At 39.3% G+C, this 21,158-nt stretch overlaps 1 protein-coding gene across 3 annotated transcripts in view; it reads left to right on the top strand.

The window, feature by feature from the left end:
• Positions 1–21,158, top strand: part of LOC113933991 (phospholipid-transporting ATPase FetA-like) — a 118,428-nt gene that overhangs the window by 72,953 nt on the left and 24,317 nt on the right. For all 3 annotated transcript variants that reach the window (XM_027614402.2, XM_027614404.2, XM_027614403.2), the window contains 3 exons: positions 15,566–15,762; positions 18,404–18,612; positions 19,148–19,191. In XM_027614402.2, the coding sequence (XP_027470203.2) occupies positions 15,566–15,762; positions 18,404–18,612; positions 19,148–19,191 (450 nt within the window). The remainder of the gene's footprint in view (positions 1–15,565; positions 15,763–18,403; positions 18,613–19,147; positions 19,192–21,158) is intronic.

Raw genomic sequence — 21,158 nt, 5'->3', positions numbered from 1 at the left:
TACCCACACAGAATGCATGCTTCCATGTGCCCATTCAGGAGAGTGGCCTACTGGGGAAACAAAATTAACCAAAGGAAACCAAACCAACCTATAATGATTAAACTACTCTTTTACTCATATTTTTAAGTGGACTAGAGGGAAACCAGGAACACAAAAGAGGAGGATGAGGCTGAATAAATAGAATAACTGACCCCAGAAAAGACATAATTCAGGGAAGAGAAAAGAACTTCCAAAAATTCTTATTACTATTCTTAGAAGACACAATTGCATAAATAAAATAAGAATAGGGTTGCTAAAAATGGAAAAAGAAAAAAGCAATCTAAGAGCAACAGAAAAGAATTTCAGGAAGTAAAGATAGCTGAAATTTAAAAAGCCAATAAAGGGGCATCTGGGTGGCTCAGTTGTTAAGCGTCTGCCTTCAGCTCAGGTCATGGTCCCAGGGTCCTGGGATCGAGCCCCGCATCGGGCTCCCTGCCCCACGGGAAGCCTGCTTCTCCCTCTCCCACTCCCCCTGCATGTGTTCCCTCTCTTGCTGTCTCTCTCTCTGTCAAATAAATAAATAAACTCTTTAAAAAAATAAATAAAAAGCCAATAAAAGGGCTGAAATAGTTAAAGAACGCTCTAATAAAAAGATAAAGAGACAAAATATATGAGATAAATACTTCTTTTTAATAGAGAACCAAACCAGGAGCCCCCAAATTCATCTACCAGGAGTATCAGGAAGAGAAAATGGAGGGGACGACATTGTCAAATAAATAATAGAAGAATATTTCCTAGAATTCAAGAAGTTGAAATATTCTTCTTCTAAGAATATTTCCTAGAACTCATATCGAGAAGATATGAGTTTCAGATCTAAATCATCCAATAAGCATCATGAATTTTAGAGCTTCAAGGGTATAGAGAAGTCCCTCAAAATCTTCACAGGGATAAGAATAAGATATGAACAGAAAAAAATGAGAATTAGGTTGGTACCAGATTTCTTACCCACACAACTGGGTCCTAGAAATTAGTAGGGTCATCCCTTCAAAGTTCTTAGTGAAAGTTATTTTGACCTAGAAATCTATACCCAGGAAAACTACAAATCAAGTGAAAAAGCAAACTTGTTCCTATCTTAAAATCTTTACCGTTGCTGTCAAGGCCTGCCCCATGGCTTGCTTTGCATGGCTTACTTCTTGTTCATCATTCAGTGCCGCCTTTTCAAAGCAGCCTCTTTTCTGTCTAAAGTAGCCACCCCCACCAAGACCTTCTTTATTCTGTTAACCTGTTTTATTTTCATCACAGCACTAGTTAAATTATTTATATATATATATTTTATTTCTTATCTCCACAGCAGTGTAAACTCTTTGAGATTAAGGACATTGTCTTTTTTTTTTTTTTTTACCACTTTATCTTCAGTCCCTAGAACTATGCCTGACACATAACAGAACTTTACTATTATTTGTTGAGTTAGTGAAAAAAGAATGACTATCTGAGCTACCAAATTATGAACCTCTAAGGTAGAAATTAGGTCATATTCATCTCTATATTCTTGGAAGTGCCTTGCACAAAATAATGCTCAAGAAATATCTTTTGAATTGTTATTAAATGAGGAAATGTTCTTGAATTAGCTAGGTTCTTATCAGCACTGTAGTTTTGTTTATATGGTATTTTTTGCCAGGACATTGTTAATGTAGTTAGATGTAATGCACTCTCATTTCTTGAAGCTGCAGCACAAATCTTACCTGGTTTAAACAGTTCATTTTTCTGCATTTTTGGAAATGTTTCTTAGGGAAAATCTGGCAGATATAAGAAGCATGTTTAGCAAAGCTGCTTCCTGACAAGCCCACAGCTGAGCTGGAGTTTGATCCCCTCTCTCTCCCCAGTGATCAGAGCTCACAATGAACCCTATTCTATTAAGTAAGAGTGTGTCTGTTGGGCAAAAAAACAGAGTGTTTGAAATTTGAGTGGTGCCAGAAATCCAGGATATACTTTTGTGGTAAGGAACAATAAAAAGCACAGATGTGAAGGTCAAAGGACCAAGGAGTACTTTCTTTTTACAGGCTGCCTATGAAGCCTGGGAGCTCCCCTGTGACAGTGACGACCTTAGTAGTTCTCTGTTAGTTTTGTCAACAGTGACAAAATTGAGTATCTCTTTGAGCATTTATTGGTACCACTTTTTGCAAAATGGAAGGCTGTTTGCTCTTCTTGGGTCTGACTGGCTCTGATAATAAACAAGCAACCTGGGAGTTTGTAGCCACAACCAATTTATTTGTTTCTTACTGTAGAAAAGAAGCAAGGTGAAGCTTTAGAGACTACATACCAATAAACTCCATCGCGATAAGAGACATAGAACATCTGCAAGGGCTTAGAAAGCCTTGGGATGGCAGGAAAAGTTCTGGGAATGAGCAAAGAGCAGACTGTGTCCTGACACTGCAGGCCTCACACTGCGGGGGAAGCCCTGCCCTAGGGGATTTGGTCTGATAGAGGTAATTTTCCTTTCTGGTGGCTTAATCTGAGCAGAAAGATCTGGTCCTGGGGGACTCATAGTCTAACAGTAGAGGCAGGACACATCACTGGAAATCATGGGTAATTATCAGTTATCCAACCAACAGAGATGGAGCAGGTTGAAGGTCTGTAATATTTTCCCACAGCTTTGAAATAAATAATTTATTTTAATAATGTATCACAAATAAATTATAAATACATTTCTGTTTATAAATAAAAATTTATTCTAATCATTTACCTTCCCCATTTTTTCCCACTGGAGCTGATGAAATAGGGCCTAGAAAAGGGGCAGTTAGAAAAATATGGACCCCAATTTAATGCTGGCCACATAGACTATCCAAAAAGGAAGGCAGGACCAATGGAATTCATCATTGGGGTTTGATCTGAATAATGAGGATAGTCTTGCTTTCACATGGCTCATTGAAGAGAAGGATAAAGAAATAGAAATAAGATTGAGAAGAAAGGGTTTTATGGCCCCAGAGAGACCATCACAAAGAGCTGAACTAGTCAGTATGAATCTGCATTTGTCTAGAAATAATAGCAGGTTTTACTGTTTTTTCTCAATCCTCCTTTGTTTTGTTCTCCCCCATTCTGTTACTCACTCAACACTCAAATCTCAAATATTGAATGATACTAAGGATTTATTTTTAATTTTTTAAGTGATAAAGGTATTATGGTTATATGTTTAAATAATAGCCTTTAAAGGTGAATATTAAACAGTTTCCAGATAAAATTATTTAATGTGAGAAATTTGCTTAAAAGGGGAAGTGGGGGGCGCCTGGGTGGCTCAGTCGTTAAGCCTCTGCCTTCAGCTCAGGTCATGATCCCAGGGTCTTGGGATTGACCAAGACCCTGGGATCTTAAAAAAAGGTGGGGGGGGAAGCGGGGGTTTGGATGAAATAAGACTGGCCATGAATTGAGAGTTGTTGAAACTGAGTGATGGGTACATAGGGATTCATTATACTATTTATATAACTTAATATGTGTTTGAAATTTTTCGTAATAAAAAGTTCTCTAAACTCTCATTTTTTTTTTAATTTGTTTATTTGACAGAGAGACAGCAAGAGAGGGAACACAAGCAGGGGGAGTGGGAGAGGGAGAAGCAGGCTTCCCGCTGAGCAGGGAGTCCGATGTGGGGCTCGATCCCAGGACCCTGGGATCATGACCTGAGCCGAAGGCAGACGCTTAATGACTGAGTCACCCAGGTGCCCCTAAAATCTCATTTTTTGAGAATGGTCTCAGTTAGACCTACTCCTCCTGCCTTTTATACCCTTGTCTTCAAAGACTTTCCCATCAAAAACAAACACACACTTTTCCCATCAGTGATTCAAAGATGAGAGCTCCAATCATCTAGCAGTGGGGATGTGTTGCTTTGAGCTAGTCACATTTTGTGACAAAGGGCACAGGTGTGAAGACCACTGAGTAGACTTAGACGTGATTCAACAGTAACATCATATCTGTCTGCTCCAGCGGTATGTGGGCATATAATGTAAGTGGAACATAAAATTGTACAACCACTTTGGAAAGCATTTGTCAGTTTCCTAAAAAGTTAAATATAAATTTACTGTAGGATCCAGCAATTCCACTTCTAGATATTTACTAAGGAAATGAAAGCATATATCCATGTAAAATCTTGTACATATGTGTTTGGTGCAGCTGTTTGCAATAGCCATAAACTGGAAAAACTCAAAAGTCCAACAAATTAGTAAATAGATTGTGCAGTATCTATACAATAAAATACTACTCAGCAATAAAAATAAATAACCATCAGTAGATGCAAAAACATAAATGATTCCCAAAATAATCATGCTGAACAAAAGAAGCCCATCAAAAAAAGGGCATATACTATATGATTCCATTCATATAAAATTTTTCGGTATTTTATTTTTCTCATCTTTAAGATACAATTGACATATAACATTGTATACATTTAAGGTGTACCATGCAGTGTTTTGATATATGTATATATCAAATATATAGTGAAATGATTACCACAATAAGGATAGTTAACACATCCATCACCTCACAGAGTTACAGTTCTTTTGTTAGTTTGGTGTAAGAACTTTTAAGATCTCCTCTCTCAGTGACTTTCAAATATACAATACAGGATTGTTAGGCATAGTCACCATGCTGTTCATTACGTCTCCAGAACTTAATTATCTTATAACTGGAACTTCGTACTGTTTGACCACCTTCACCCCACTCCTCTGCACCTCTTCACCTGTCCTTGGCCCCTGGCAACCACCAATCTGCTGTCTGTTTTTATGAGGTTTTGTTTTTGTTTTAGATTCCACATATAGAGTATCAGAGTGTTTGTCTTTCTCTGACTTATTTCACTTAGCATAATGCCATCAAGGTTCATCCATGTTGTCACAAATAGCAGAATTTTCTTCTTTTTTAATGGCTGACTAATATTCCTGTGTGTGTGTGTGTGTCTGTGTGTCTCTGTGTGTGTGTATCACATTTTCTTTATCCATTCATCTGTCAGTAGACACTTAGGTGATTTCCATGTCTTGGAATTTGTAAATAATGGCGCAGTGAACATAGGGGCACAGATAACTCCTCAAGATAGTGATTTTAGGGGTGCCTGGTGGCTCAGTCATTGAGCGTCTGCCTTCTGCTTGGGTCATGATCCCAGGGTCCTGGGATCAAGCCCCGCATCAGGCTCCCTGCTCCGCGGGAAGCCTGCTTCTCCTCTCCTGCTCCCCCTGCTTGTGTTCCCTCTCTCGCTGTGTCTTTCTCTGTCAAATAAATAAATAAATTCTTTAAGAAAAAAAAGATAGTGATTTTTTTTTCCTTCAGATATATACTCAGAAGTGGAATTACTAGATCATATGGTAGTTCTAGTTTTAATTTTCTCAGGAGCATCCGTACTGTTTTCATAGTGGCTATACCAATTTACATTCCCACCAATAGTGTACATCTTCCCTACTACTTGTTATCTCGTTTTTTTTTTATTACAGCCATTCTAACATTTTTTGATCGTAGCCTTTTTTTATTATGTTATGTTAATCACCATACATTACATCATTAGTTTTTGATATAGTGTTCCATGATTCATTGTTTGCATATAACACCCAGTGCTCCATGCAGAATGTGCGCTTTTTAATACCCATCGCCAGGCTAACCCATCCTCCCATGACCCTCCCCTCTAGAACCCTCAGTTTGTTTCTCAGAGTCCATAGTCTTTCATGGTTTGTCTCCCCCTCCAGTTTCCCCCCCTTCATTCTTCCCCTCCTGCTATCTTCTTCTTTTCTTTTTTTTAAACATATGTATTATTTGCTTCAAAGGTACAGATCTGTGATTCAACAGTCTTGCACACTTCACAGCACTCACCACAGCACATACCCTCCCCAATGTCTATCACCCCGCCACCCCATCCCTCCCACTCCCCACCACTCCAGCAACTCACAGTTTGTTTCCTGAGATTAAGAATTCCTCATATCAGTGAGGTCATATGATACATGTCTTTCTCTGATTGACTTACTTCGCTCAGCATAATACCCTCCAGTTCCATCCACGTCGTTGCAAATGGCAAGATTTCATTCTTTTTGATGGCTGCATAATATTCCATTATATGTGTGTGTGTGTGTGTGTGTGTGTGTGTGTGTATATATATATATATCACATCTTCTTTATCCATTCATCTGTCAATGGACATCTTGGCTCTTTCCACAGTTTGGCTATTGTGGACATTGCTGCTATAAACACTGGGGTGCACATACCCCTTCGGATCCCTACATTTGTATCTTTGGGGTAAATACCCAGTAGTGCAATTGCTGGATCGTATGGTAGCTCTATTTTCAACTGTTTGAGGAACCTCCATACTGTTTTCCAGAGTGGCTGCACCAGCTTGCATTCCCACCAACAGTGTAGGAGGGTTCCCCTTTCTCCGCATCCCTGCCAACATCTGTCATTTCCTGACTTATTAATTTTAGCCATTCTGACTGGTGTGAGGTGATAATCTCATTGAGGTTTTGATTTGGATTTCCCTGATGCCGAGCGATGTTGAGCACTTTTTCATGTGTCTGTTGACCATTTGGATGTCTTCTCTGGAAAAATGTCTGTTCATGTCTTCTGCCCATTTCTTGATTGGATCATTTGTTCTTTGGGTGTTGAGTTTAAGAAGTTCTTTATAGATTTTGGATGCTAGCCCTTTGTCTGATATGTCATTTGCAAATATCTTCTCCCATTCTGTCGGTTGTCTTTTGGTTTTGTTGACTGTTTCTTTTGCTGTGCAAAAGCTTTTTATCTTGATGAGGTCCCAATAGTTCATTTTTGCCCTTGCTTCCCTTGCCTTTGGCAATGTTTCTAGGAAGAAGTCTCTGCGGCTGAGGTCGAAGAGGTTGCTGCCTGTGTTCTCCTTTAGGATATTGATGGACTCCTTTCTCACATTTAGGTCTTTCAACCATTTTGAGTCTATTTTTGTGTGTGGTGTAAGGAAGTGGTCCAGTTTCATTCTTCTGCATGTAGCTGCCCAATTTTCCCAACACCATTTGTTGAAGAGACTGTCTTTTTTCCATTGGAAATTCTTTCCTGCTTTGTCGAAGATGAGTTGACCATAGAGTTGAGGGTCCATTTCTGGGCTCTCTATTCTGTTCCATTGATCTATGTGTCTGTTTTTGTGCCAGTACCATACTGTCTTGATGATGACAGCTTTGTAATAGAGCTTGAAGTCCAGAATTGTGATGCCGCCGGCTTTGCTTTTCTTTTTCAACATTCCTCTGGCTATTCGGGGTCTCTTCTGCTTCCTTACAAGTTTTAGGATTATTTATTCCATTTCTTTGAAAAAAGTGGATGGTATTTTGATGGGGATTGCATTGAATGTGTAGATTGCTCTAGTTAGCATTGACATCTACACAATATTTGTTCTTCCAATCCATGAGCATGGAATGTTTTTCCATTTCTTTGTGTCTTCCTCAATTTCTTTCATGAGTATTTTATAGTTTTCTGAGTACAGATTCTTTGCCTCTTTGGTTAGATTTATTCCTAGGTATCTTATGGTTTTGGGTGCAATTGTAAATGGGATCAACTCCTTAATTTCTCTCTCTTCTGTCTTGTTGTTGGTGTATAGGAATGCCACTGATTTCTGTGCATTGATTTTATATCCTGCCACTTTACTGAATTCCTGTATGAGTTCTAGCAGTTTTAGGGTGGAGTCTTTTGGGTTTTCAACATAAAGTATCATATCATCTGCAAACAGTGAGAGTTTGACTTCTTCTTTGCCGATTTGGATGCCTTTTATTTCTTTTTGTTGTCTGATTGCTGTGGCTAGGACTTCTAATACTATGTTGAATAGCAGTGGTGATAGTGGACATCCCTGCCATGTTCCTGACCTTAGGGGGAAAGCTCTCATGTTTCCCCATTGAGAATGATATTCGCTGTGGGTTTTTCATTGATGGCTTTTATGATATTGATGTATGTACCCTCTATGCCTATACTCTGAAGAGTTTTGATCAAGAAAGGATGCTGTACTTTGTCAAATGCTTTTTCTGCATCTATTGAGAGGATCATAGGGTTCTTGTTCTTTCTTTTATTAATGTATTGTATTACATTGATTGATTTGCGGTTGTTGAACCAACTTTGCCGCCCAGGGATAAATCCCTCTTGGTCGTGGTGAATAATCCTTTTAATGTACTGTTGGATCCTATTGGCTAGTATTTTGGTGAGAATTTTTGCATCCATGTTCATCAAGGATATTAGTCTGTAATTCTCCTTTTTGATGGGGTCTTTGTCTGGTTTGGGGATCAAGGTAATTGTGGCCTCATAAAACAAGTTTGGAAGTTTTCCTTCCATTTTTATTTTTTGGAACAGTTTCAAAAGAATAGGTATTAATTCTTCTTTAAATGTTTGGTAGAATTACCCTGGGAAGCCATCTGGCCCTGGGCGTTTGTTTGTTGGGAGATTTTTGATGACTGCTTCAATTTCCTTAGTGGTTATAGGCCTGTCCAGGTTTTCTATTTCTTCCTGGTTCAGTTTTGGTAGTTGATACATCTCTAGGAATGCCTCCATTTCTTCCAGATTATCTAATTTGCTGGCATACAGTTGCTCATAATATGTTCTTATAATTGTTTGTATTTCATTGGTGTTGGTTGTGATCTCTCCTCTTTCATTCATGATTGTTGATTTGGGTCATTTCTCTTTTCTTTTTGGGAAGTCTGGCCAGGGGTTTATCAATCTTGTTCATTCTTTCAAAGAATCAGCTCCTTGTTTTGTTGATCTGTTCTACTGTTCTTTTGGTTGCTATTTCATTGATTTCTGCTCTGATCTTTATCATTTCTCTTCTCCTGCTGGGTTTAGGCTTTATTTGCTGTTCTTTCTCCAGCTCCTTTAGGTGTAGGGTTAGGTTGTGTATTTGAGACCGTTCCTGTTTCTTGAGAAAGGCTTTATTGCTATATACTTTCCTCTTAGGGCTGCCTTTGATGTATCCCAAAGATTTTGAACGGTTGTGTTTTCATTTTCATTTGTTTCCATTAATTTTTTTAATTCTTCTTTAATTTCCTGGTTGACCCATCTCTTAGGGCTGCCTTTGATGTATCCCAAAGATTTTGAACGGTTGTGTTTTCATTTTCATTTGTTTCCATGAATTTTTTTTTAATTCTTCTTTAATTTCCTGGTTGACCCATTCATTCTTTAGTAGAATGCTCTTTAGCCTCCATGTGTTTGAGTTCTTTCCAAATTTCCTCTTGTGATTGAGTTCTAATTTCAAAGCATTGTGGTCTGAAAATATGCAGGGAGTGATCCCAATCTTTTGGTACTGGTTGAGACCTGATTTGTGACCTAGGATGTGATTTATTCTGGAGAATGTTCCATGGGCACTAGAGAAGAATGTGTATTCTGTTGCTTTGGGATGGAATGTTCTGAATATGTCTGTGAAGTCCATTTGGTCCAGTGTGTCATTTAAAGTCTTTATTTCCTTGTTGATCTTTTGCTTAGATGATCTGTCCATTTCAGTGAGGGGGGTGTTAAAGTCCCCCACTATTATTGTATTGTTGTCGATGTGTTTCTTTGCTTTTGTTATTAATTGCCTTATATAATTGGCTGCTCCCATGTTAGGGGCATAGATATTTACAATTGTTAGATCTTCTTGTTGGATAGACCCTTTAAGTACAATATAGTGTCCTTCCTCATCTCTTATGACAGTCTTTGGTTTAAACTCTAATTTGTCTGATATAAGGATTGCCACCCCAGCTTTCCTTTGGTGTCCATTAGCATGGTAAATGGTTTTCCACCCCTTCACTTTCAATCTGGGGGTGTCTTTGGGTCTAAAATGAGTCTCTTGCAGACAGCATATCGAGGGGTCTGTTTTTTTATCCTATCTGATAGCCCGTGTCTTTTGATTGGGGCATTTAGCCCATTTACATTCAGGGTAACTATTTTTTTAAAGATTTTATTTATTTATTTGAGAGAGAGAGAGAGCACATGAGAGGGGGGAGGGTCAGAGGGAGAAGCAGACTCCCCACTGAGCAGGGAGCCCAATGCAGGACTCAATCCTGGGACTCCAGGATCATGACCTGAGCTGAAGGCAGTCGCTTAACCAACTGAGCCACCCAGGTGCCCCAGGGTAACTATTGAAAGATATGAATTTAGTGCCATTGTATTGCCTGTAAGGTGACTGTTACTGTATATTGTCTGTGTTCCTTTCTGGTCTGTGTTGCTTTTAGGCTTTCTCTTTGCTTAGAGGACCCCTTTCAATATTTCTTGTAGGGCTGGTTTCGTGTTTGCAAATTCCTTTAGTTTTTGTTTGTCCTGGAAGCTTTTTATCTCTCCTTCTATTTTCAATGATAGCCTAGCTGGTTATAGTATTCTTGGCTGCATATTTTTCTCATTTAGTGCTCTGAAGATATCATGCCAGTCCTTTCTGGCCTGCCAGGTCTCTGTGGATAGGTCTGTTGCCAATCTAATGTTTCTACCATTGTAGGTTACATATCTCTTCTCCCGAGCTGCTTTCAGGATTTTCTCTTTGTCTCTGAGACTCATAAGTTTTACTGTTAGATGTTGGGGTGTTGACCTATTTTTATTGATTTTGAGAGGGGTTCTCTGTGCCTCCTGGATTTTGGTGCCTGTTTCCTTCCCCAAATTAGGGAAGTTCTCTGCTATAATTTGCTCCAATATACCTTCTGCCCCTCTCTCTCTTTCTTCTTCTTCTGGGATTCCAATTATTCTAATGTTGTTTCATCTTATGGTATCACTTATCTCTCGAATTCTGCCCTCGTGATCCAGTAGTTGTTTATCTCTCTTTTTCTCAGCTTCTTTATTTTCCGTCATTTGGTCTTCTATATCGCTAATTCTCTCTTCTGCCTCATTTATCCTAACAGTTAGAGCCCCCATTTTTTATTGCATCTCATTAATAGCCTTTTTTATTTCAATTTGGTTAGATTTTAGTTCTTTTATTTCTCCAGAAAGAGTTTCTCTAATAACTTCCATGTTTTTTTCAAGCCCAGCTAGTATCTTTAAAATCATCGTTCTGAACTCTAGTTCCGACATCGTACTAATGTCCGTATTGAGTAGGTCCCTGGCAGTCGGTACTGCCTCTTGTTCTTTTTGTTGGGGTGATTTTTTCTGTCTTGTCATTTTGTCCAGAGAACTGATGAATGAGAGAACAAAATGCTAACAGGGTAACAACGTCCCCAGAAAATATACTCTAAACAAATCAGAAAAGACCTGAAACCGGGGGACAAGAAAGGGAAAAAAAGAAAAAAGAAAAAGAAAAATAGGAAAAGAAAAAGATAAAAATGAACAAAACAAAAAAAACAGAATATGATCAAATATGATCAGGCTGGTGCATAGATCAGTGCCACACACTAGATTTTGGGCATATTTTGGTCTGTTAGAAGAAAGTGCCTCCCAAAATTTTAAAGAAAGAAAAACTTATATATGTACAAAAATAAGGGTTAATACAATGAAGGGATGGAATATGACTGTAAAGAAGAAAATTATAAAAGATTCTATAAAAGGAATTGATAAGAAGTTTGAAAAAAGAAAGAAGAGGATTTAAAAAAAAAAGAAGAGAAAAGGGAGAGAATGTGATCAGGCAGGAGACTAGAACAAAGCCATACACTAGAGATTTAGGGTATATTTTGATCTGTTAGAAGAAACGGTATCTCAAAATTTTTAAAGAGAGAACAACTTATATATATGCCAAAAGTAAGGGTAACTACTATGAAGGGATAGAATATGACTCTAAAAATGAAAAATAAAAATTTTTTTTAAAAAAGGGATTGATAAGATGTTGGTTGAAAAAGGGAAAAAGAAAAATTCAAAAAAAAAAAGTTAAAAAAATTAACTTTGAAAGACTAAAGAATCATGGTAAAAAAAAAGCCATGAATTCTTTGTGCAGTATCCCCCTAGCGCTGGAGTTCTGCCATTCTCCTTGATCGGTAAGCTTGGTCTTGGCTGGCGGTTCTTGCTCATCTTCTGGGGGAGCGGCCTGTAGTGGTGGTTCCCAGATGTCTTTGCTGGAGGCGGAATTGCCCCACCCTTGCCGGTCTGGGCTAAATAATCTGCTCGGGTTTGCTCTCTGGAGCTTCTGTTCCCTGCACGCTTTCCGTTTGGCTTTGGAGGACGAGAGTGAAAATGGCGACCTCCCAATCTCTGCCCCAGAGGAGCCGAGAACTTGGGTCCCCACTTCTCAGTGCGCCCCCAGAGAAAAGCAGTCAGTCACTCCCGTGTCCCCGGTCTCCAGCCGCACTCCGTGCTCACCCGGCCTGTGACCGAGCATTTCTATCTCTGGCACCTGCCTCCGTGTGGAGTCTCCAAACCCAGCAGATCCCTGCGGTGTGCTCCCACGCCGCTCCTCCCGGGGGAGGAAGGGGAGTCTCCCCGGATCTGCCGCTTGTTGGGTCCCTGCTGGAAGAGCAGTGGCCCGACTGTGCCGCGGATCACGGTTTATGGCAACCCCGAGCTGAGACCCCGCACCTCGGCTCCATCTCTGTGGCCGGCTTCCCCGCTCTGATACCCGGGAGCTCTGCCACACTCAGGCACCCCCAGTCTTTCTGTGACCCCGAGGGTCCTGAGACCACACTGTCCCGCGAGGGTTCCACCCCCAGCTTAGCCACTGGAGCGACATCCCTCAGTGGATCCGACTTCTAAAAGTTCCGATTTTGTGCTCCGCTGCTCTCACTTGCCAGAAGCGGCCTACGGAGGCCCCCTCCCCCGCCGTCTATCCTCCCGAATATCGCCTCGGATTCACTTCACCGCATGTCCTACCTTCCAGAAAGTGGTCGCTTTTCTGTTCAGAGAGTTGTTGCTGTTCTTTTCTTCAATCTCCTGTTGAGTTCATAGGTGTTCAGAATGGTTTGATCCCTATCCAGCTGAATTCCTGGGACCAGACGAAATCCAGGTCTCCTACTAGTCCTCCGCCATCTTGCTCCACCCCCCCGTTCAGTATAATTTACTTCTTAACCAAATAGTGTGACAGGTCCCTGTGTGACAGAGCTTGAAGTCTAGATTAAACACTCAGCATATTTCTGAAGTTGAGAAAATTCTGAGGGACTAAGGTGGGCCCACTTCTCCTGGTTTGTCATGGTGGTATTGAGAAGTCTCTTACATACCAGGTAAGGAATTCTTTATTCAGGTGTTTGGCAGAATTCTATGCTTCAAAGTTTCCACATGGCATGTTTCATTATAAAATATCTCAAGCTTTCAAAATATGAAATCTGTCAACATGAAACCACTGTGGATGTGAATTTATAATTTCAGTAATCTATTAAAGACCTGTTGTCCATGACTCTCTCATCTCTTGGAGTCCTTCATTTCTATCAAGATGCGTTGATACTGGAAATCTGTGCACTGCGTGTGTGTATGTGCCGATTATAGCCTTTCTAAGGTGACATCTCATTGTGGTTTTGATTTGCATTTCCCTGATAATTAGTGATGTTGAGTATCTTTTCACGCACCTTTTGGGCATTTGAAATCTAAATATGAAATAAATATTTGAAACCTATTATCAGAGTGCCTGGATGGCTCAGTCACTTAAGTGGCTACCTTCAGTTCAGGTCATGATCTCAGTGTCCTGGGATGGAGCCCTGCTTCAGGCCCTCTGCTCAGTGGGAAATCTGCTTCTCCCTCTCCCTCTGCTCCTCACCCCCCTGCCACTTGTGTGTGTGTACTCTCTCTCTTACATAGATAAATAAAATTTAAAAAAAATTTTTTTAATTAAAAAAAAGAAGCCTATTATCTCTTTAGGTCCTTTGCCCATTTTTTAATCCAATTATTTGCTTTTTTGCTATTTGCTATTGAGTTGCATGACTTCCATATATATTTTAGATATTAACCTCTTATCAGATAAATGGTTTGTAAATATCTTCTCTCACTCCATAGATTGCCTTTTTATTTGTTGATTATTTCTTTTGTTGTGCAGAAGCCTTTAATTTGATGTAATCCCACTTGTTTATTTTTGCTTTGTTGCTTGTGCTTTTTGGTTGTCACATCCATAAAATCATTGCCAAACTGTTGTCAAAGAGCTTTTTCTCTGTTTTTTTCCTAGGAGGTTTATGGTTTCAGGTTTTACATTTAAGCCTTTAATCCATTTTGAATAAATTTTTGTGAGAGGTATAAGATAGGGATCCAGTTTCATCCTTTTGCATATGAGTACCTAGTTTTTCCAGCACCATTTATTGAAGAGTCTGTCTTTTCTCCATTGAGTATTCTTGCCTCCCTTGTCCAGTATCAGTTGGCCATATGTGCATGGGTTTATCTCTGGACTCTTGATTCTGTTCCATTGGTGTATATGTCTGTGTTTATGACAGTATCATACTGTTGTTTTTTGTTTTAAGATTTTATTTATTTGACACAGAGAGAGAGAGGGAGAGAGCAAGCATAAGCAGGGGAAGTGGCAGTCAGGGGAGAAGCAGGCTCCCCACTGAGCAAGGAGTCCGATGTGGGGCTCAGTCCCAGGACGCTGGGATCATGACCTAAGCCAAAGGCAGCCGCTTAACAACTGAGTCACCCAGGTGCCCCCATACTGTTTTGATTAGTATAGCTTTGTAATATAGTTTGAAATGAGGACATACGATGCATCCAGCTTTGTTTTCTTTCTCAAGATTACTTTGGCTATTCAGGGTTTTTCAGGGTTCCATAGAAATTTTAGAATTATTCTTTCTATTTCTGCAAAAAAAATAAAATGCCATTGTAATCTTGATAGGGATTACATTGAATCTATAGATAGCTTTGGGTAGTATAAGCATTTAATAATGTTTACTGCTCCAACCCATGAACATAGAATATCTTTCCATTTATTTATGTCTCCATTTTCTTTCATTAATATCTAAAACCCAGTTGATCACAGTGTATAATCCTTTTCATGTGTTGTTGAATTTGGTTTGCTAGTATTTTGTTGAGAAGTTTTGCATCTATATTCATCAAGGATATTGGCTTACTGTTTTCTTTTCTTGTAGTGTCCTCGTCTGGCTTTGCTACCAGGGTAATGCTGGCCTTGTAAAATGAGTTCAGGAAGATTATCTCCTCTTCCCAAACTTCTTTTCTAAACATTTCTCAAATTTGTCTTTTTTGCTTCCTTGTCCTTCTATGCCCTTTTCTCTCTCAACCTGATGGGAGGTTGAGATTATCTAGAACCATAATCTTGAGTAAGAAGGTATCATCTTTAGGGGCAACTGGGTGATACAGTCAGTTAAGCGGCTAACTCTTGGTTTTGGCTCAGGTCATGATCTCAGGGTTGTGAGATTGAGTCCCACATTGGGCTCCATGCTAGTTAGTAGCTAAGTGACTTGAGGCAAAATACTTTTCTACTCTTAATATCAATTTCCTCATCTATTACTAAAAGAGAGGTTTTATAAATATTAAATTAAATAACATATGTAAAGTACTTGGCACAGTTCCTGATAATTAGTATTTAATATAGTTTAGTTACTTTTATTTTCCTTCAAAATCCCAAGGATGGCTCCTGCTGGGCTTTTTTTTTTCTGTCTGTGTAGTACTGTTTAGAGCCTATGAACTATGGGGCCCCCCTGACCTCCAAGAACAGAGAAAAGTTTGTTGAAAGGTAAGTCTCCAAAAGGTAGGTCTGAAGCAGCACATGCCTTGGATGAAATGTTAATTTAATTCTTTTTTTGATTTTCAGATTTTCCTGTTTTTAGGCAGCATGTGTTTTATCCTAGCAATTGGGCATGGCATTTGGGAGAACAATAAAGGCTACTACTTCCAGGATTTTCTGCCATGGAAAGAATATGTGTCTTCATCAGTTGGCTCTGCTGTCCTCATATTCTGGTCCTACTTCATTATTCTCAACACTATGGTGCCCATTTCCCTTTATGTCAGGTAGGCTTTTTTGACTACTTTGTGTTATAGGGGGAGGAACTGACTTTATACTTTCTGCTTAACTCCCCAAATAGAGTGTGAATGTTTAGAAAGCATAGATTGTGTGCTCTTCAACTCTTTACTTCCCACAGTGCCCAGTGTACAAAACACTCTGAGAAATGTCTAGAGATAGGGGTGCCTGGGTGGTGCAGTCAGTTAAGTGTCCAACTCTTGGTTTCAGCTCAGGTCATGATCTCATGGTCCCAAGACTGAGCCCCGCATCTGGCTCTGCACTCAGCACAGAGTACACTTGGGATTCTCTCTCTCCCTCTCCCTCCGACCCTCCCACTTATGCTTGCTCTTGCATGCTCTCTCTCTCTCTCAAATAAATAAATAAATCTTAAAAAAAAAAAAGGATAAGAAACTGCCAAACCTCTTGTCCAAGTGTTTAAAAAAAAAATGCCTAGAGATTGTGTAAGTGCTTTCCATATCCAGAATACTGTGCTAGATACTATGTGAGTTATACAAAAAGAAAATCATCCCTACCCTCAAATGGCTTTTAATGTAAATGATGAAATAAAACATATTAAACACATGCAATAATTAGAAAAAATGCATACAAATTTGGTGATCCTGAAGCTCAAGCCAGGCAGCCCCTAGTTAATCAAAGAGATAGGTTCCAAACTTTCATTTGTAAATCAGTTAATCAGAACTTACAATTTGTTTTCCCATAGAAACAATGTGGCAAATGGTAGATAGGTATAATTATGACCTAAGTTCTGGTTTCTAAAAGTTGGCGAAGAAAAGGATGTTTCCTCCTCTTTTGCATGGACAAAAATTTGAAATAGGTAAAATAAATCTTTGCTCTCCTTTTTGTTTTCATCATTCCCTTTCACACATGCACACCCAGACACATTTTCGCATCCTTCTTCCCAAGTTTCCTAAACCCTGCACTGGGAGATTCCAACGTGAAAAGCACCCTAAGTGACTAAATTATTTTATTAATTATATATTTATTGGGCACCTACTATGTGCCAAGCACTATACTAGGTGCTAGAAATAGGAACATGAATAACAAGACAGCTGTTTCTCTAGATAAGCTCATAACATAGCCGTGGAAACAGATACTTAAATAATTATGGTACAATATGGAAAATGATGTAATAGGAATATATATGGGAATGCTATGGGAGACTAGAAAAAGAATGGGTTGATTCTAGCCCAAGCGCCTTGGGGATTTACAGAAAAAGTAATAATCAAACTGGTATTTGAGAAAAGAGTAAAATTCACGAAGTACAAAATAGCAAAACAATATTGCAAACAGAAGATCAGCATGTATTCAGCATGTAGGAAGGTCTGGTGTTTTTAATTTTTTTTTTAAGATTTATTTATTTATTTTGAGAGAGTGAGAATGAGAGAGAGAGAGAGAGTACATGAGAGGGGGGAGGGTTAGATGGGGGAGGGTTAGAGGGAGAAGCAGGCTCCTCGCTGAGCAGGGAGCCCGATGCGGGACTCAATCCCGGGACTCCAGGATCATGACCTGAGCCGAAGGCAGTCGCTTAACCAACTGAGCCACCCAGGCGCCCCAGGTTTGGTGTTTTTTTAAAAGCTTGATCTGGTCAGAGAACAGTGAGTGGTCTAGGGCAAAGTGTCGGATGGTAATTTAGCATCAGATCCAGGAGAGCCTTAAATGCCAGGCCAAGCAGTTTGGATTTTATCCTAAAAGCAGGAAAGACCTTTCTAAGGATAGAAATAATATGACTAAATGTTTGGGTTTAGAGAAATTGCTATGTTGGTTAGTATGGCAAAGGAACGGAGGGATCAAGATTCAGTGCATGAGGTCTAGTAGTCAATAATGTGGGCTAGAGCCCTCCAACCTCACCTGAAATAAAAAAATCTATGCTGCTCAATGCAACTGTCTCTTAGAAGCAACCTAAACTAACACCCATTAAGCATGAATGATGATAGGAAGGAGGCCCCTTAAAAATCTTCCCGTGTTAAAATGAAGATGCTTGTTAACCATAAAGAATCTATAATATACCTTACCTGTAACAGAAGGCAATAGGGAAAATTCAGATAAAGTGAAGAGGACACTATTGGGGGTGGGGGTGAGGGAGAAGCTACCCCACAGACAGCTGCCAGGAAATTTATCAGAAGGTCAGCTTCTGTATAAGCTGTTTCTGATTTTCACAGATCCTTCCCTCTTCTGAAACAAAGAAGCTTCTGAGTGTTTCAAATTTCTCTCTCTTCCTCACCTGGGGATTTACATGACAGCCACAGTAATCCTCTAATTAAACCTGGCCAGCCTTTTATTAGTTAGTTCTTAATGCTGTCAGGCCTTGCATTACTGCAGAAATTCAAAATATTTTACTTTTCCTGGGTATGTTTTGGAAGAAGAAAGAATGAAAGGGAGTTATGCCTCAGCAAAATTAATCAAGTATGTCTCGGGTGGTAAAGCCCTGAATGATAATGGTCAAAATCAGAATTACATAGGGTTGGCTGGTGGGAAGAGTCCTTCAAAATCCATGGTAGGTTGCCAAGGAAGATATTCTGATTTTCAGGTGCTCACCCTGACCTGTCACACGACTGTTAAGAAGGAAACTAGGATGATGTATTTGATCTGTTCTGACTCAGGACCCTTTTTTTCTTGCTTTCTTCATAGTGTTGAGATAATAAGATTGGGCAACAGTTACTATATCAACTGGGATCGGAAGATGTTTTGTGCACCAAAGAACACACCAGCACAGGCTCGCACCACCACCCTTAATGAGGAGCTTGGCCAGGTCAAATATGTGTTCTCTGACAAAACAGGAACTCTGACTCAGAACATCATGATTTTCAATAAGTGTTCTATTAATGGGATATTCTATGGTATGCATGCCTTCCTGCTTTCCCTGAGTCCTAGGGAAATTCTACTTCGCAGATTGTTTTCAAGAGTAATCTCCCTCTAAATCTATATGCCTCTGAAATTCACATTTACCTCTTATTTTCCAGCCTTCTCTGTTCACTAGGCAAAGATCCCCTACTCCATTTAGTTGCTTACCAAAAAGCATTTATTTAACACCTGATAGAGGTAATCCATTGTGTTGGACATTGGAAATACCTAGATGTACAAGACTTAATCTCTGTCCTCAAGGAATTCCTGATGTCTTGAGAGTGTCAGTTCATTCTCATATTAAATCAAATGGAGAAACCAGCATGTTGTTGAAGCTGCTAATCTCCTGGTTCCCCTTCAGACCAATAAGCAGTCTTGAGAGAAGTCATCAAAGGAATGTAATTAATGCCACTGAATTGTACACTCAATAATGGTTAACATTTTATGTTATATGTATTTTACCACAACAAAAAAATTTAAACCTTTCTTTAAAACCCTTGCCAAATCTCTGCTCTGTTTCCTTACCAACAGGTGGTATCTATGACAAGAATGGACAGAGGGTAGAAGTCTCTGAGGTGAGTGACTACAGCTCCCTGTGAAATGCATGTGGGAGCTGAGGCTGTGCTGCATAGCAGCATCTTTGACACAAATTGGGAGTCCCTTAGCTCCTGAAATAGTAAAGCTTTTATTGGCCCCATAATACCAGAAAGCATTATATAAATGGCCTACGTTTATTTGAGGGGATTTGGGTTTTTGTTTTATTTATTTTTTTATAAAAAGACTTTATTTATTTGTCAGAGAGAGCGAGAACACAAGCAGGGGACAGAGGGAAAAGCAGACTCCCCGCTGAGCAAGGAGCCTGATGCAGGGGTCGATCCTAGGACTCTGGGATCATGACCTGAGCTGAAGGCAGATGCTTACCTGACTAAGCCACCCAGGCGCCCCATGAATTCCTCACGTTTTATTCATATTTTATAGCTCAACTCCCATTTGTTGGTTAATTCTTTTTTAAAATCTGTATTTTAAAATGAAAATACCTTTCTTGTTTCTTTCTGTTTAAAAAATAATCTACGCTCACTATAAAAAAAAATCCAAACAATACAGAAATACATGAAGAAGAAAGTTAAAACCACTCAATCCCTTGTAGAAAACCAGTGTAAAATTTAGGGATATACTCTTTCAGATATTTTTCATGTGTGTATATGCACACACATATACATCAAGATCTGATGATAGACACACGAATGGATGGATGAAAGGGAGGGAGGGAGGAAGGAAAAGAAAGAAAATAAGGGAAGAAAGAAAGAAAGAAAAGGAAGGAAAGAGGAAGTATTATAGCATGTATGCTATTTTCAGCTTCCTTTTTATTCACTTGACATATATTGTTGTCTTCTTTCCATGTCAGTAAATTTAGGTCTACATGATCATTTTGAATGAGTGGCATATCCAGTTGTATTGGTATACCTTAATTTATTTGACCAATCCCCTATTTTTATTCCATTTTCTTTTGCTATTCTAAATAGCATTGTGGTAAGCACCCTGGTACATACATTTTTGTCTCTTCTTCTGATAATTATTTCCTTAGAATAAAGTCCTAGAAATGAAATTGGCTGGTCAAAGGGTAGCCACATTTTTAATGAATTTAATATTGCCATATTGCTCTCTAGATAGATTGTATCAATTTATAATCCCACCAAAGCATATGAGAATTATTTTTTTCCCATATCCTTCCTACTTCAGGAAACTCAGTCAATCCTGTGTTCTCTCTTTCTTAATATCTGAAACTTATCTTATGTGATTCTTTCCCCTCAACTCAAGTTTTTCTTTTCTTTAAAAAAATACTTAATACATCCATACAATGGAATGTTATGCAGCAGTGAAAAGAAATGAGCTGTCAAGCCACACACACACACACACACCTGCACACACACACACACACACACAAAGAAGAACTTTTTAAAAATATTTTATTTATTTATTTGCGAGAGAGAGAGCACAAGCAGGTGGAGGGAGAGGGAGAAACAGACTCCCCACTGAGCAAGGAGCCAGATGCAAGGCTGATCCCAGGACCCTGAGATCATGACCTGAGCCGAAGGCAGACGCTTAACTGACTGAGCCACCCAGGTGCCCCAGGGAAGAACTTTAAATACATATTGCTAAGGGAAAGAAGCCCATCTGAAAAGGCATGTACTGTATGATTCCAACTATATGACATTCTGGAAAAGACAAAACAGTAAAGACAGTAAAAAGATCAGTGGTTGCCAGGGGTTTGGGAAGAGGTGGAGAGAGAGATGAAGAGTGGAGCACAGGAGATTTTTAGGGCAGTGCAACTATTCTGTGTGATGCTATCATGGTGGATTCATTACAATATGCATGTTTCAAAACCCATAGAACCGTACAATGCAGAATGAATTCTAATGTAAACTATAGAATTTAGTTAATAATGTATCAATATTGGATCCTTGATTATAACAAATGAACTACACTAATGTGAGATGTTTGTTAATAGAAGAAACCAGAGTAGAAAGGAGAGAGAGAGAGT

This window comes from Zalophus californianus, chromosome 13, assembly GCF_009762305.2.
Source record: "Zalophus californianus isolate mZalCal1 chromosome 13, mZalCal1.pri.v2, whole genome shotgun sequence".
NCBI classification, from domain to species: Eukaryota; Metazoa; Chordata; class Mammalia; order Carnivora; family Otariidae; genus Zalophus; species Zalophus californianus.
Note: the sequence above shows the minus strand (reverse complement) of the source record. Positions and strands in the feature narration are given on the sequence as shown.